This window comes from Lepus europaeus, chromosome 6 (assembly GCF_033115175.1).
Source record: "Lepus europaeus isolate LE1 chromosome 6, mLepTim1.pri, whole genome shotgun sequence".
NCBI classification, from domain to species: Eukaryota; Metazoa; Chordata; class Mammalia; order Lagomorpha; family Leporidae; genus Lepus; species Lepus europaeus.
Window position 1 is genome coordinate 59,524,789 of NC_084832.1, and position 16,903 is coordinate 59,541,691.

General features: G+C 43.8%; 1 protein-coding gene across 1 annotated transcript in view; it reads right to left on the reverse strand.

Moving 5' to 3' along the window:
- CPB2 (carboxypeptidase B2) overlaps positions 1-10,790 on the reverse strand; it is a 44,721-nt gene extending 33,931 nt beyond the window's left edge. Inside the window, exon 1 of the mRNA XM_062194169.1 lies at positions 10,692-10,790. Coding sequence (XP_062050153.1) covers positions 10,692-10,759 — 68 coding nt within the window. The 5' untranslated portion in view covers positions 10,760-10,790. The remainder of the gene's footprint in view (positions 1-10,691) is intronic.
- Positions 10,791-16,903: the final 6,113 nt, after the last annotated feature.

Genomic DNA, 16,903 nt, shown 5'->3' on the forward strand with positions numbered 1-16,903 from the left:
TTTGCATTCATTAAAAAGAATGAGTTTGATTTATAACAGGTAACATGGCAGGTGGGATGTACGTGATGTATCAAGAGAGAGGAGCAAGATGTGGAGAAGCCCATGAAAAATCAACTGTTGAATTAGAAAGAAGGCTGGGAGTGGGGGAGGGAGGGAGGATGGGGTGGAAGGTGTTATTGTCTTAAAACTGTATGTATGAGACACATGAAATTTGTTCCATTTATATAAATAAAAATTTTTAATAAAAAAGCTTTGGAAAAGTAATAAAACAAAAAAGATCCTGTTTTGGAAAAAATACATTAGAAATGAAAAAGAAACTAAGTGTGTTAAAAGTAGGGACAACCCGGCCGGCGCCATGGCTTAACAGGCTAATCCTCAGCCTTGCGGCGCTGGCACACCGGGTTCTAATCCCGGTTGGGGTGCCGGATTCTATCCCAGTTGCCCCTCTTCCAGGCCAACTCTCTGCTATGGCCCGGGAAGGCAGTGGAGGATGGCCCAAGTCCTTGGGCCCTGCACCCGCATGGGAGACCAGGAGAAGTACCTGGCTCCTGGCTTCGGATCAATCGAGATGCGCCGGCCGCAGAGGCCATTGGAGGGTGAACCAACGGCAAAAAGGAAGACCTTTCTCTCTGTCTCTCTCTCTCTCTCTTTCACTATCCACTCTGCCTGTCCAAAAAAAAAAAAAAAGTGGGGACAACCCACACATGTGAACATTGATTTGGAGGATGAGGAATAGTGATGAAAGGATTGAGTAGGTGGGGGGAGAGGGACCAATAAGGTTTTTTTTGTTGTTTTAAAAATAAAGGTCTTTATCATGCTGATAGGAAATATGATAGCAATGAATGTAAAATTACACACAGGGATATATAAATATGTGGCAAATGTATGAAAAGATGATCATGAAAATGTTAAAGATATTTTCTTAGGGTGGTGTAATTTTTTTATCCTTAATTTTATGATTTTTCACTTTATTTTCTATTTTTTGAACCAAGAAAACTGTCATGCTTTTATTTAACCAGAAAAAATATTTAAAAGGCACTTTGGCTGTGAAAAACCTACTACGGAGCTTCTTAACGCTGCAAGTGACCCAGTCATTGCAACAGCACCTTTCTTACTGTATGAACAAATCCAGTGTCTTCTCCAGCCATGGTGAGCACAGTCATGGAGTTGTCTAGCCCACACAGTCTTTTTATGCAAATGTTCCCCATTCTGTGACTCCTTTGATTCTTTTTGTTCACCATCTGCCACATTAGTTCTGACATTTCTAAAGTTCACTCAGTGCAAGCCATTCCTTCTCCAAGCTTCCCCAAAACATTTTGGTGGCATGTTAGTACACCTTTCAAGGTGCAATTAGAAAGGCCTAGACCAGGGGCAAGTGCACCTGATTTGAGATAGGGTCCCTTTCCTTTATTTATATACCCAGCACTTCCACAGTCATGTTCTGTTGTGACTTTACCCTGGTCATTGGTTTGGGAGCCAAAAGGGGAGGTGAGGATAGATCCTGAGGGCTGACTCTGGACATGCCAGCGTAGAACTGCATTCCCAGCTAGCAATGGGCATGATAAGATCCCTGTGCAATAGAAGCTAGGTGGCAGTGCTTAACCACCAGTAACAGGTTGGGCACAGTTACTGTAATGAGCAGTAAGGTCAGAGTGGCAGCCAGAGCCACAAAACCCTCAGAAAGCTATGGAATTGATTGACAGAACACAGGAGTTCTCAGGGACAAGATGAATGAATGGTCAGCAAAAGTATTATGGAAGATTTGCCATAAAAATAAATCATGAATGACTAATGAGAAACTGTGGGCAATCCTTCCAATCAAAAGTCATAATCCATTGTCCAGTTTCCAATGTAAGCCAGTTTGTAGACCCTTGAATTTCTTGTCTGAAGAGGGAGTCAGATGCACACAAGACCCTGCAATTTTCCTGACTCCCTCAGTCCTTTCCTATGGCAATTCCCTTGGGTAACTCTGCACACTGGGGAGGGGGATACTGAAGCATTTTGAGATTTGTAGCATGCAGGGTCCATGTTGATATTGAAATCTGGGGATGTGGGGTCCTAGCTTAAGTCCAGCTCAGAGTGTCTGCATGGGATCCATGGATATTCACACGCGTAAGTGAAATGGATATACTTGGTAACCGGAAGACTCCCCACATTGGTTCCCTGCTGCTAAGGTAAGAGCTAACACAGTGGAGAAAGTCAAAAGGAAACCTTTGAAACTGACTCTCCACCAAGATATGGTGATTTTAAGGCAAAATGTGTCATGGGAGTGGGGACGTCACATATTAGTATCACCCTTAAGGACCTAACGGACCTAGGGATGGTGGTTCCCATCAAATCCACACTGAATTCACCAGTCTGGCTTCCATTATTTGTAGCCACTATGCTTGGTGTGGTGTGTTTGCTGGGGCAGAGCCTCAGGTATATGGTATTCAGCTATTTAGCTGGTCATTCCTATTTTTTTTTTTTTGACAGGCAGAGTGGACAGTGAGAGAGAGACAGACAGAAAGGTCTTCCTTTGCCGTTGGTTCACCCTCCAATGGCCGCCGCGGTAGGAGCGCTGCGGCCGGCGCACCGCACTGATCCGATGGCAGGAGCCAGGTGCTTATCCTGGTCTCCCATGGGGTGCAGGGCCCAAACACTTGGGCCATCCTCCACTGCACTCCCTGGCCACATCAGAGAGCTGGCCTGGAAGAGGGGCAACCGGGACAGGATCGGTGCCCCGACCGGGACTAGAACCCGGTGTGCCGGCGCCGCTAGGCGGAGGATTAGCCTAGTGAGCTGCAGCGCCGGCGGTCATTCCTATTTTTAAAAAGCATCAGGAATGCTCAATATCTTCTTGGGACGCACAGCAAATACGTATCTACAGTCTTGTTTCTGTTTAAATTAACTTTCCCATTCTCAGTCATATCATAGTCCATATTCAGGAAGTAACCTGAATATCACAGTTTACCACATCAGTGACATTAATCTTAGGCCATATGAGTAAGAAGGGGACAACTACAATGGGGGCTATGGCAAGACGCACATGCTCCCAAGGGTGGGTTATAAATAAAAAGGTTTAGGGCCTGCTACATTGGGGAAGTTTTTAGGGTCAAGTGGTCTGGGAAAGGTTGGGACAGTCACACAAATGAAAGACAAATTATTTCATTTCATACCTCCATGGTAACAGAGGGAGCACAAGTCTTAATAGGGCTCAGATTCTGGATTTGAGTCCCTTGGACATACTACTTAAGGTGATATATTGGATGCTGCGAAAAGTCACCAGTTTTGGTAAGAAGACCAGAGCAGAAAGTGTCAGTCTGTGGTTCAGGAAGTCCTGTCCTTTGGGCCATATGACTTGGCAGACCATCTGGGGTTACAGTTCCTGGCATGTTACTGAGCCCTGAAAAAAGTGGAATGACTGGCCATAGTCCAGCAGGTGGTCATGGTCAGATCTTCCCAGCATGAGCTGGGTTCCATTCTACTCACTGTGATAGGCGGAATAACAGCTCCCCCCCGAAGGATGTCCAAGCCCTAATCCCTAGAACCCATGAATCTGTTACCTTACATAGTCAAGTGATTTTTGCAAAAGGAAGTTAAAGGTTTCAAGATTGGAAAGATTGTGCTGGAGTATCTGGGTGGGCTGATGCCCCAAACACCCAGGAGCTGGGCACTCAATCCAAGTTTCCCACATGGGGAACAGGGACCCACTCACTGGAGCCATCACCTGCTGCCTCGAGGATGCACACTAGCAGGAAGCTGGACTCAGGAGTGCAGCTGGAACTAGACTCTAGGCACTCCAGTCTGGGATGTGGCATCCCCAGCAGAGTCTCAGTCACTGCACATAAGCCTGACCCAAATCACTGTGATTTTCAGGTGAACTGTCTAAAAAGTGCAGCTAACAATGAAGAGGGATCTCTTACAAAGTAATGAGCTCTGGGGCCAGCGCTGTGGTGCAGTGGGTAAAGCCACCACCTGTACTGCCAGCATCCTCTATGAGCGCCAGTTCTAGTCCTGACTGCTACTCTTCCGATCCAGCTCTCTGTTATGGCCTGGGAAAGCAGTAAAAGATGGCCCAAATCCTTGGGCCCCTGCACCCATGTGAGAGACTGGAAAGAAGCTCCTGGCTCCCAGCTTTGGATTGGCCCAGCTCCAGCTGTTGTAGCCATTTGGGGAGTGAACCAGTGGATGGATGACCTCTCTCTCTCTCTCTCTCTGCAACTCTGCCTTTCAATAAATAAAATAAATCTTTTTTTTTTTAAAAGTAATGAGCTCTCCATTTGTTGAACAGAGGCTGAATTTCAATTCTATGTAGAGGAAATCTTGCATTGATTAGAAAAATGACATATACGACATTTTTCTTTTTTTTTTGATATTTACTAATTTGGATTTTATACTAAGTGCTCCAGGGACATTCTTTTATATTATTTTTTAAAAGATTATTTATTTATTTGAGAGGTAGAGTTACAGACAGTGAGAGGGAGAGATAGAGAGAAAGGTCTTCCATCTGCTGGCTCACTCCCAAAATGGCCACAACAGCGGGAGCTGGGTTGATTGGATTCCAGGAGCCAGGAGCTTCTTCTGGGTCCCCCACATGGGTGCAGGGGTCAAAGTGCTTGGGCCATCTTCCACTGCTTTCCCAGGCTATAGCAGAGAGAAGGATGGGAAGAGGAGCAGCCAGGACTAGAACCGGCACCCATATGGGATGCTGCCACCACAGGTAGAGGATTAACCTCCTGTGTTACAGTGCCAGCCCCTTTTATATATTCTTCACAACAAGGTTGTATGATAAGGGAGGTGGTTACATTGAAAATCATGAACAAAGAATGTTGAGTAGACAGTAATAAGGAAAAACATGATGTGTTAAAGGAGAAGAAATTACCAAAGTTAGTCAACAGAAGAAAGAGGCAAAAAATATATTTTCAAAATTAACTTCTTCCTTAAGGTGAATTTTTTAAAAATGTTTTTGTTTGAGAGGGAGAGAGAATGAACTATTGACTGGTTCACTCCTCCAAGTGCCTGCAATGGTTGGGACTGAGCCAGGCCAAAGCTGTGAGACTGGAATTCAATCCAGGTCTCCCTAGGTGAGCGACAGGAACCTGATTATTTGAGGCATCACCATGGTCTTCCAGGGTCTGCGTTAGTGAGAACCTGGAGTCGGAGCAACTGGAGCTGGGTATCTAACCCAAGTATTCTGATTTGGGATGTGGCATCTTAATCAGCATCTTAATCACTCGGCTAAATGCTAGCCTATGGAGACAGAATTTAAGGAAACGTAAACATAAATTAGGAAACGTTGAGGAGTAAAATTATAATGTAAAACATTTGCCATAAAATATATTTCTACTTTTTACTTGTTGGACATCACGGTTAGTGGTGCATTAAACCTGTGGTTATAAAGTAAATTGAAATTATGTAATTGCAAAAATTAAAGGGAAAAAGGAGGAAGGGAGATTAAGATTAACCTCTTAGAATTATATCTATGAAATATTTTCTCTTTGTATTAGTAAAAATTTTTAAAAATGGATTTGTTTCACACACAAATATATAGATAGATATATATAGAAATAGATACGTCCAACTTTAAATTGTGGAGGAAGGCCTCTACCTATCTTGATTTTGACCAAAGAGCCAATATGATAGAATAAGGTAGCAAAATGAGGCTCCATCAGATCATCCTATGTAGAATTTACAATTTCTGAAAATTAGTTTCAGGATGCTGACATCCCCTTAGAAAAAGAGAGACTATCAAAAGCAGAGTGGAGACAGGGAGAGGATCTGAAGGTATTTCTTTGGAGCAAGTTGTGGTTCTTTTGCAGCCTCACCCTCCAAAGGAGATTAAATCTGGGGATGTTCCTCCCCCTCCTTCCTAGCAGGGAAGACCTTTGGGAACATGAGAGAGCTTGATGGGTCTTCAGGTTAAAGGTACAGGGAGTGGTGCCTGTGTTGCTCTCAGAAAAGGTAACTCTGCATGTTGCCTGTGGCTGGTTGGCTAGGACGTAATCACAGTCAAAAAGAAGACACACTTCAAGTTACATAGATGGAGCTCAGCAGGCCCACCTAGGGGGCTATGGTGGATCTTAGTGGCCAGTTCAAAAGCAAGAGTTCCTAAGAATAAGGGGCAGATTCACAAGTGACCACCAAGAAAGTGATATATCGGTCCTGGTTGAGAGAATTCCTCCACAAAGGGCTCTCCTACAGCTCTGAAAAATTAGTATTCAAGGCAAGGGCTAATGTGTAAAAGAAGCATGTGTGTGTATGTGGAAGTGGTTGAGGACTGTTTTCCCACAAGAATGTTAAATTCAACTAAATCTGGCCTGAGAAATGCTTCCATTCCTTGAGTTCCTGGTAACAAACTGCGACCTAGTTTACTATGCAAGTCAACAGAAAGCCCAACTAGGAGGATTTGGTTTCAGTTTTTCTAACAACTCCCTGAATATGAGCCAATCACGGCGGTGGGGTTTTAGCCAATCAGAGGCTGCCAAATGGCCAGCCTCCACCCAGAGACGGCAAACACTCAATGGTGACCAATCAGACTGTTCCTGCTCCTACCTCTGTTTTCTGCCCCTAAGTGCGTGGAGCTCTCTGATCCTCTTCTGGCTCTAGAGAGACAGGCAATTCAGACATTGTTCTTTGCCCAGTTAAGTTTAATTCAGCTAAAATTTTTCTTGTAACAAGAAGACCAAGATATTTGAATGATACTATGGATACAGCCGACATTATTAATACAACCCAAGGGCCATGGATGACTTAATAATGGGCTGAAAAGCCATGGAATTTTTCTAACTTTAATAATTGTATCCCTGAAGTGATACAGTTGTAGCATCGACACAATAACTATTTGAGTCAAAAGCATTTCATCAAAAATAGAATGCAAAATATAAGCAACCTGAAATAGCAGTTCTCTTTACACAGAAAGTGAAGTGAGTTAGACGAGGGTGATCTAACGGTCCAGGGCTATGTGGCTAGTAAGTAGCAGAGCTGGGGCTCCCCTTCAACGCTCTAGCTCCCGAGGTTTTTAATACCTAGGAGGCTTGTCCTCTGGTCCTTCTCCTCTAAAAACGTGATTATATTCATCAAGAGCTCTCCCCTAATGTGGTGTACCATGGAAGGTTCACACTTATCAGAGTTCTAAAAGATGATTTAGATTTAAACTCCTGGTAAGATATCACTGAACAAGGGAACATAGCCCAAAGCTGCCATTTTGTTCTATGCATCACTGTGTTTTAAGGACACTGGAGGCATGTTCTTTGAGATGAAAATAATGTATCAGTAGAAAAGAAGTGAAAAAGAACAAACTGGTCTCCAGGTAGCCAGAAAGCATGTGCAGTCAAAGATAGAAACACTGCCTGGAACTGTTAATAATTCAGAATCCCTCTATCGTCAACCCCCCTGCACTCTCCAATTCCTTTGCTTCTTCTCTTCCTACTTTTCCTGATTTTTGTTTTTCCATAGAAATAGCCTTGGCTGGCATGGTACAGTTAGGTAATCATTGCACAGCCCAATTAATGACCGTGTTTACAAGATTCTTGCTAGCATTTTATTTTTACTCTTTATGTTTGGCCTTTACAAAGCAAGTGAATATGGAGAGATGGCTTTTTTTTTGCTGCCTTTCTCTTTGCCATATGGTATTTATGGCTCTGAAACTTTTTGTTGTTCTTGCCGTTGTAGGGCGTTTTACTGATGAGATTTCTCAAAATGCACCTACAAATCAGCTGCTAAGAGATTGCCTGAATACCAACTGTTATTAGGACAATGATTGGCCAGCGCCGTGGCTTAACAGGCTAATCCTCCGCCTTGCGGCGCCGGCACACTGGGTTCTAGTCCTGGTCAGCACGCCGGATTCTATCCCGGTTGCCCCTCTTCCAGGCCAGCTCTCTGCTATGGCCTGGGAAGGCAGTGGAGGATGGCCCAAGTGCTTGGGCCCTGCACCCCATGAGAGACCAGGAGAAGCACCTGGCTCCTGGCTTCGGATCAGCACGATGCGCCGGCTGCAGCAGCCATTGGAGGGTGAACCAATGGCAAAAAGGAAGACCTTTCTCTCTGTCTCTCTCTCTCACTATCCACTCTGTCAGTCAAAAAAAAAAAAAAAAAAAAAAGACAATGATCATGACAAGAAAACAATAACAAAGAACAGCTTTAGGGAAAAGCCAGGCCATTAGCTCTTTTCAGAAACGTTTACATTCTCAACCCCAGAAATAATTTATCACAGGCTGTCACTTGCAATGACATGAGATTTCCCCTTCAGCCTCAGTAATAGGCCATTCCTGGAAAAGCAGAACTCGGACACATTTGGTTAAAGAATTTTTCTTACTCACAGAAAGAAGAGTTTGCCGTTATTTCTAGTGAAGGAGTGGGAACCTGGAGTCAGATACGCATCCATTGGCAAAGCCATAACCCCTTCACACAGAGATTGTAGCGTATACAGACACCAAATGCTAAACTCTCTCAATGCAATATTATCTGGTTAAAATACAGCCATAGTCTCATTCCTCTCAGCAAACATAGCTATCAATCAGATTTTTCAATTGAAGAAAAAAATAGTAAGAAAATCCAGGCATGAGGGAGTTTCTCACTTATTTCTTCACTATTTCTTCTATTTCCTTTATTTGCATTACATTTAGCGCACTAGCTGCTGTGCATTTACAATTAGGAGGAGCTGTGGGCCTGCTTTTGGTGTGTCTTGTTAAGGTTACTCTATCCTGGAGTTTAGTTCACGCTACAATCAAGATGGCGGTAGTGAGCTGGGTCTGCCAACAGTAGGGGCAGTGCAGAGGTCATGGTTGGCCCTCCCGGTAGGTGACTGACCTGTGGCCCCAGGCCTTTCTTCCAGGCTGTATCTTTAACCAACTGTCTTCTCAAACCCAATGTGACCAAATCTGACTCCCCCCTCAAACTGACTCTTTTTCCAATTTCTACATTTTGTTTAGAGGCAATGTTGTACAGTACCAAGAGGTGAAGTGGGGTTAAAGAGGGTTTAAATTCGAACTCTGCACTTAGTTCTATCTTATGAGTTATTCTTCCTGAGGCTTAATTTCTTCCTCCATGAAATGTTGACCAAGATTCCTAGAGTGTTGGATTGCCGGCATTTAAAGAGATAGCCTCACTAAAGGCCTAGCCCAGCACATGGGATAGACACAGGAGCTAAATAACCCTTAGTTGCTCCCTTTTCCCATCATTGTCAGTGATACTGTCTTTTCCTATAGTAACCAAGTTGAACATGTTTTCACTTTTCTTATCTTTTTTTTTTTTTTTGACAGGCATAATTAGACAGTGAGAGAGAGAGAGACAGAGATCTTCCTTCTGTTGGTTCACCCCCTAAATGGCCGCTATGGGCAGCAAACTGTGCTGATCTGAAGCCAGGAGCCAGGTGCTTCCTCCTGGTCTCCCATGCAGGTGCAGGGCCCAAGCACTTGGGCCATCCTCCACTGTACTCCCAGGCCACAGCAGAGAGCTGGACTGGAAGAGGAGCAACCGGGACAGAATCCGGTGCCCCGACTGGGACTAGAACTCAGGGTGCCGGCACCGCAGGTGGAGGATTAGCCTAGTGAGCCACGGTGCCAGCCCACTTTTCTTATCTTTAAAGCCAATCATCAAGTGATGGAATGTTAGAATTTGCAAGGACCTTAGAAATCATGGTTACCTAATTTATTGTTAAAATATAGAGTTATAAGTCATCAATTATTACAGCAATTTTGACCTCTGTGTTGATTCTACAACAACTATTATTTGAGGATGAAGTTTATTACTTGACACTTGATAATCATATTGAACTAAAAAAAGACTCAACCAACTGTAGTTAATTCAATAATCTTTTGCAAGCACAGGTTTAGGCACACACATCCAGATAGACTTTCTGAAATTTTATCCTATGGTTATTTGAGTCAGATAAGGTTTTTTTTTTTTTGTTTTTGTTTTTTTTTTTGTAGAATTATCCCTGTCCCTGTAATGTCTCATTGTCCATTTTCTTTCTCTCTGCCATTTGCTAGTATGAAGAAAGGGCTCCGCATCGAAGATAATTGGAGAAGAAATCAATCACATATTCCAAACGAAGGCAAAAATCATAACAATTCCAAAGGAGACATCAGTCTTACAAAGACTAAACATTGAATAGTTGATAAATTATAATACATATACTGTGCATCTATTCACTCCATAGCTATCGCATAACTTATTTTGTGTTCTATATGTAGTTTACAATAGAAAATCCCAAAGCCATCACTTTTCTAAGAAAAAAATAAGAATTAGCTCTATAACATGGCTGTTCTTCTTCTCATGTTCCATGGTGAGCAACCATGCACAACCCAACCTGCTGTTTAATGCCTTTTTCCTCTTCTCCCTTCTCCCTCCTGCGCTCCACGTTCAAGAGGAAAGTAAATCATCCATCATTAATATACTTTATACACGAAGACAAGGAGGACATAAATCATATGGTGTGGTAGGGGATGAATAACTACTTTTATTAAAGATCCCATTTCGTTCGTCTCCACAGCCACTGACTATGTGTCCCATCCAGGGTTATCCCAGAAATTAGACTGAGAAAAGAAAAAGATTCTGTTTCTAGTGATAGCTACTTGGAAAGCTTCTGAAAGAGGCAGCCTTCAAACTTACATAGTTTGCTCCCCAGCCTAGCGCATAGACTTGATTCAGTAAGAGGCTAACAGATGAGGAAAATATCTCACCACAGTGCAACTATTCTACTCAGTTACCTCTGAAATGCGAAGACATGCTGCTCACGGCAGAGGACGAGAGCAATAAAGACTGCAAAAAGCTTCATCCCCACAGTAGTTTGCTATACAACAACAGCTTCTGAAGTGAAAGGCCCAGATAGCTGATTGCATAAGAGCCTTCTTTACACACTGGTTAAACTGTAACAGCATGTTTTCTCCAAGGATTATCAACTTAGCTTCTATTTCCACTACCCGGAGGAGACATACAAATCTGCTAGGTTTTTGTTTGATGGTTGAACCCTCCAAAATACACTATAGTGAGAGTTGTTCTTCTTTTAGGCTGTCTAGAAAATCTTTAACTCCTCCTGAAAGACAAGGCCAAGAACTAAAGGATAGAAATGTAGCAAAGTCTTGTCTGGTTCACTGAAGAACCCATAGACTATTTTTTAAAATTTATTTTATTTATTTGGAAGACAGAGTTACAAAGAGAGGTAGAGCCAGAGAGAGAGAGAGAGAGAGAGAGAGAGAGAGAGAGAGAGACAGAGAGAGAGAGAGCTCTTCCATGTGCTGGTTCACTCCCCAAATAGCCACAACCAGCAGGGAGATTTGAATTGGTGCCCATATGGGATGACAGCTTAATCTGCTGCACCACAACACTGGTTCCAGGATAAAAATATTTGCAAAATAAATCACTCTGCCCACACTGGACATCTGAGCAGGAAGGGACTGATATTTCAAACCTCTCCTTAGGAGATTCAAAGATAGTGAGACATATTTTAAAACTCGAGGTGACTGCCACTGAAACTATTTTTTGGATACCATAGGAGGTAAAATATATATATATAAATATATATAATATATAATATAATATATATAATAATATATATAATATATATAATATATATATTGTGTTTTGTGTTAGTGACACAATAGTATCCTGCCAAAATTCCTCCAACATGACACTTACAAATTGAATTTTATTGTATGTAAAAAGAAAGAATGAAAGAACGGGAGGGAGGGAGGGAGGAAGAAAGAAAGGAAAGAGGAAGGAAGACAATTTATTTTCTCATTCTTCCTTTTCCTTGAGATGCCTCTCTCTCTCTCTCTCTCTCTCTCTCTCTTTTTTTTTTTTTTTGACAGGCAGAGTGGACAGTAAGAGAGACAGAGAGAAAGGTCTTCCTTTTTCCATTGGTTCACTCCCCAAGTGGCCGCTACGGCCAGCGCATTGTGGCCAGTGTGTTCTGGCCAGCACGCTGCGCCGATCCGAAGCCAGGAGCCAGGTGCTTCCTCCTGGTCTCCCACACGGGTGCAGGGTCCAAGGACCTGGGCCATCCTCCACTGCCTTCCCGGGCCACAGCAGAGAGCTGGACTGGAAGAGGAGCAACCAGGACAGAACCAGCGCCCCGACCGGGACTAGAACCCAAGGTGCCGGCGCTGCAGGTGGAGGATTAGCCTAGTGAGCCACGGCGCCGGCCAAGATGGCTCTCTTGATCTTGGCACTTCTGGAGGGGACTGACAAGAACACAGAAGTTGGATTAGATGGACTTGACCCATGGCTGTGGATTTCCAGGCAAATCTCATAGATTTTGGAAGTGAAACTCCTTCTTCTGAAAACGGAGGTTACTAATGAGCTGCTTCAGAAGGTTCTTGTGAGGGTTCAACATGGTAGCATATGCAAATCCCTGGCAACCACAGGTGTTCCACCTGTCTCGGTCACATTGAAGGGTAGACCAGGAAGGCGGTGGGCAGAGGCCAAGTGGGCTCTGTCTAGAGGCTCCTGCAGCTCTTCATGACCTTGGGAACCACTGGTCTCCTTCCTCTGCTGCCTTCTGAGAGTTAGGGGTCAGGTCACCACCCCAGTCAACAATCTAGCTCCAGGGGATCTGCCTGAGTCATCCCTCCCCTAGGGCCCGGCTCATCTGTGAGTTTGTTCTCCAGCCAACTTGGAACATTAGGTTCCAAAAATAACCTGGCAAGTATTTGTTGATGACCCCTAACCCTCTGTCTTTATTAAAAGTGTACCTGGGAAGATAACATCCCCTGTGATGTGTGTCCTGCCTTGACTTTCTCTCAAATTGGAGACATCTGAGAATCAGGGCAAAGGCTACTGTGGCCTTGGCTGGCCCCAACTTGGATATGCAGGTCGGGCTTCCTGTTGGGTTAGCACTGAGACAGCCAATTAACTTAATGACTTTTAATTATGCGTTCAGGTGCAGTTCAATTTACAAGTTTGCCTTTCAAAATCAGTCTGCCGTTCAAGCTGTGTGATCCCGGGAGGTTTAGGAGACACATAATTGATAAATGTTGTCCTTTCACACGCTATCCTTCATGTTTATTCATGGAAAGTGAGCTGGTATTATAATTATGCAGAGGCTGGGGGGTAGCCTCCTGTATTTCCAAGGGAGAGATAAGGTGATGCTATCTCAGAAGTCATTTAAAAAGAATTTGAGGGGCCGGCGCCATGGTGCAGTAGGTTACTCCTCCACCTGCGGTGCTGGCATCACATATGGGCGCAGGTTCTAATCTCGGCTGTTCCTCTTCCCATCCAGCTCTCTGCTGTGGCCTGGGAAAGCAGTAGAAGATGGCCCAAGTCCTGGGGCCCCTGCACCCACGTGGGAGACCCAGAAGAAGCTCCTGGCCCCTGGCTTTTGATTGGCTCAACTCCGGCCGTTGGGGCCACTGGGGAGTGACCCAGCAGATGGAAGACCTTTTTCTCTGTCTCTGCCTCTCACTGTCTGTAATTATACCTCTCCAATAAATAAATAAATAAATCATAAAAAGAGAATTTGAGACCTGAAGGCAGAGAACTGGGTCCTGGGTTCTGATTTACCTGCTTTGGCTGGCGAAGACTGAATCGAAGACATCTGGGTAGCAGTGGGACAGGCAAATGCTTGTTGACTGGGAAGACAGCAAAGCTTATCTCTGGAACATTTCTAAGCCTTCATACTCCTTTCTGAACCTGTGCTCCCCTTCATTGTTCTGCCACTTGTTAAGAGGGTCTGCCCAGCTCTGTCCTTTGAAGCAGTACCCCAGGGTATCCATCAGCGGTTCCCAAACGTGACTATCGATGAGAGTTATTTGGGAACCATTTAAATATCTGGCTGTCTTGGCTGCACACCAGAGCCATCACATCAGAACTGTTGTGGGGAGGGGTATAGACAACACTAGCTTTTATAATCATCTTGAGATGATTCCAATATGTGGCCAGGGTTGAGAACAGTTGGTCCATACCAGTCCTTTTGCAAGTGTGATCTGTGATACACGCTGTAGGAGTTTCTAGGGTGTTTGTGGAAAATGCATATTCCTGGGTGAACCAGGTGAGATTGCATCTGGGAAATTTGTCTTTTTTTTAAAGATTTTATATATTTTTTTGAAAGGTGGCGGGGTGGGGGGGGAGATCTTCTATTCACTGGCTTACTCCTCACATGCCTGCAACTGTCAGAGCTGAGCCAGGCCAAACCCAGGAGCCAGGAACTCCATGTGTGTCTCCTACGTGGGTAGCAGAAACCTATGTACTTGGGCCACCATCCAATGCTTTCCCAGGCACATTAGCAGGGAGCTAGATTGGAAATGGAGCAGCCAGGGCTTGAATAGGCACTTTGATATGAGATGTGTGTGTCCCCAGAGGCAGCTTAGCCAGGTGTGCCACAATACCCAACTCAGAAATTTGTTTTAAAAAGTTCCCCAAATGATTCTTTTTTAAACGTCATTGGCTATGATACTGCCACTGCGCAAAGCTCTCAAATGATGCTTAAGCACCCTAAAGCCTTACACCCACTAAGGGTCTAATTAGTCCATTTGTCTCCTGTGACATGGCAGGTCTCACACCCCATCAGCTGCCTTCTCCCATCCACAGGACCTTTACCTATAATAGTCCCTTTTTGGAGGACACTTTCCTTTCTTTCTTTGTCATTAGGGATTTGGTAGAAATAGCAAAGATGAGGTTATAACCCCAGAAAGTCACGACAAAGGGCATGTTTTTGGGGAGAACAGAGTAGACAGTAGAGGGCCTTGGTCTACTAAGTTACTTAGCAGTCCTTGGAAGTCACAGAGAGAGTGCCTCATGAATGCTGGGGGGAAAGCCAGTAGATTTGATGTGGGTGGTACAGGGATGGAAGGGAACCCCTGAGTGAGGCTGCATGGACCAGGTCAGAGGCATTAGAAGGGTGCCCTGGGCCCCTAGCAGGAGAGGGTTGTGCCAAGAGACACCTTAAATGTACCCATGAGGACCAGAAGATGCAGCTCTTCAAACTGGGTGCCACAAGGCAGAAGGAACCAAGATGGGGGAGGAAGGAAGAGATGATAAAGAGGGCAGTAGGGGATACACCCAAGTGCTGGGAACCCAGCTACCTCAAACCAGTACTGGAGATGGAAAATATCTCACGTCCAGTTTATCTGGGGCAGTGTAATTAATTTAATTTGGTTAATTTAGTCTTTTATTAACTCTAGATCTTTTAATGAGAACTCTGTCCTTTTAGGACATTGCTTCTCAAACTTTAATGTGCATACAAATTGTCCTAGTCTGTTTTCCATAGACTAGGTATACGGACATTTGTTTTTTATAATTCTGAAGGCAGAGGGGCTGTATAGCTGGTGACAGTCTTCTTGTTGGTGGGGACTCTCTAGTTTCAAAGTATCACAATTGCTAGACAGAGCTTGTGCTTATAACAAAATTACCCCTTCACTAATCCATTAACCTATAATCTGTGAATGGATGATGAGTTTGCTCACGACAGCAGAGCCCTCATGACCAGTCACCTCTCCAAAGTCTTACCTCCGAATCCCATTAACATATCACCTTGGAGATTAAGTTTCCGGTACATGAGTTCTGGAGGACAAGCATTTAAACCTCTGCAGGAATCCGCTGAGGATCTTATTAAATCAGACCTACTGATTCAGATGAAGTGGGTCAGGGGTGCGGCTGAGAGCTTCCACCATGTGCCTCTGGGCCAAGCATCACACATACAGCAAGTAGATTTGAATAGTTGGGGTTCATAAATGATGGGCCCATGGTACTGCGGAGTCCAGAAATACCTGCTAAATTGTCAAAATCTCATGTGTTTCCATATAGCATTTGAATTAAATATTTGCTTGCATTCTAATTCTCTAAAGGTTTCCCTTCCAAAATTGGCATATGATAGCTGTCCTTTAAGCAAATACTGGTTGAAATGGAGCCCTCCACCAATTTTGACATGCCAGATAACATGAAAATCACTGCTACCCACACTCACTCGGACTTACCCCTAATGATAGAGCTAGAAACATGCCATGGGATTCTAAATCCCATCAAGGTGGCATGTACCAATGCCATTTTACTAGTCAAAGTGATCGATTTAAGTTCATAATTGATCATAAACAAGATCAGTGTCTGCTAATAATAACTGATGGAATTAAAAAGGAGAGAATGATCCAATATGGGAAGCGGGATACACAGCAGACTCATAGAGTGGCAGATGTCCTAAACAGCACTCTGGCCTCAGAATCAGCCCTTAAAGCATTTGGATCTGGCTAAAAAGCCCATGAGAGTTTCTCAGGCATGGAAAGCCAAGACACTCTGGCAAAATAACGACCTAAATGAAAGATCTCTGTGAGTGAGATTCCATTGGAAAGAACGGGTCATCAAAGAAGGAGGTACCTTTCTCTGAAGGGAGAACTTCCACTTTGACTATGGCCTTGTCTAAATAAGGTTGGAGTTTGTGAACTCAAGAGGCTTCCATTGCCTTGGCAGCTCATGTCAAGAGCCTCAGGTGATTACTGATGTCATAAATAAGAGTGTCAATTGTTAAATCAACAACAGGAGTCACCTTGCACTTACTCCCCATGTAGGATCTCTGTCCTTAATGTGTTGTACTATGCGAATTAACGGTAAAACTAGTACTCAAACAGTACTTAATACTTTGTGTGCCTGTGTGGGTGCAAACTGTTGAAGTCTTTACTTAAGTAGATCTTCTGTATATAAAGATAATTGAAAGTGAATCTTGATGAAGAATGGGATGGGAGAGGGAGTGGGAGATGGGATGGTTGCTGGTGGGAGGGAGGTTATTGGGGGAAAAGACGCTATAATCCAAAAGTTGTACTTTTGAAATTTATATTTATTAAATAAAAGTTGAAAAAAAGAAAAAGAAAATCACTGCTACCATGCTGACTCGTGGCAAGGCAGTGGATATTGGTGAGATGATCTGCTCTTGTGCCTGACAGAGGATGATTATTGATTTTATGTAGACTTTAACCGCAAGACATCATTTACACAA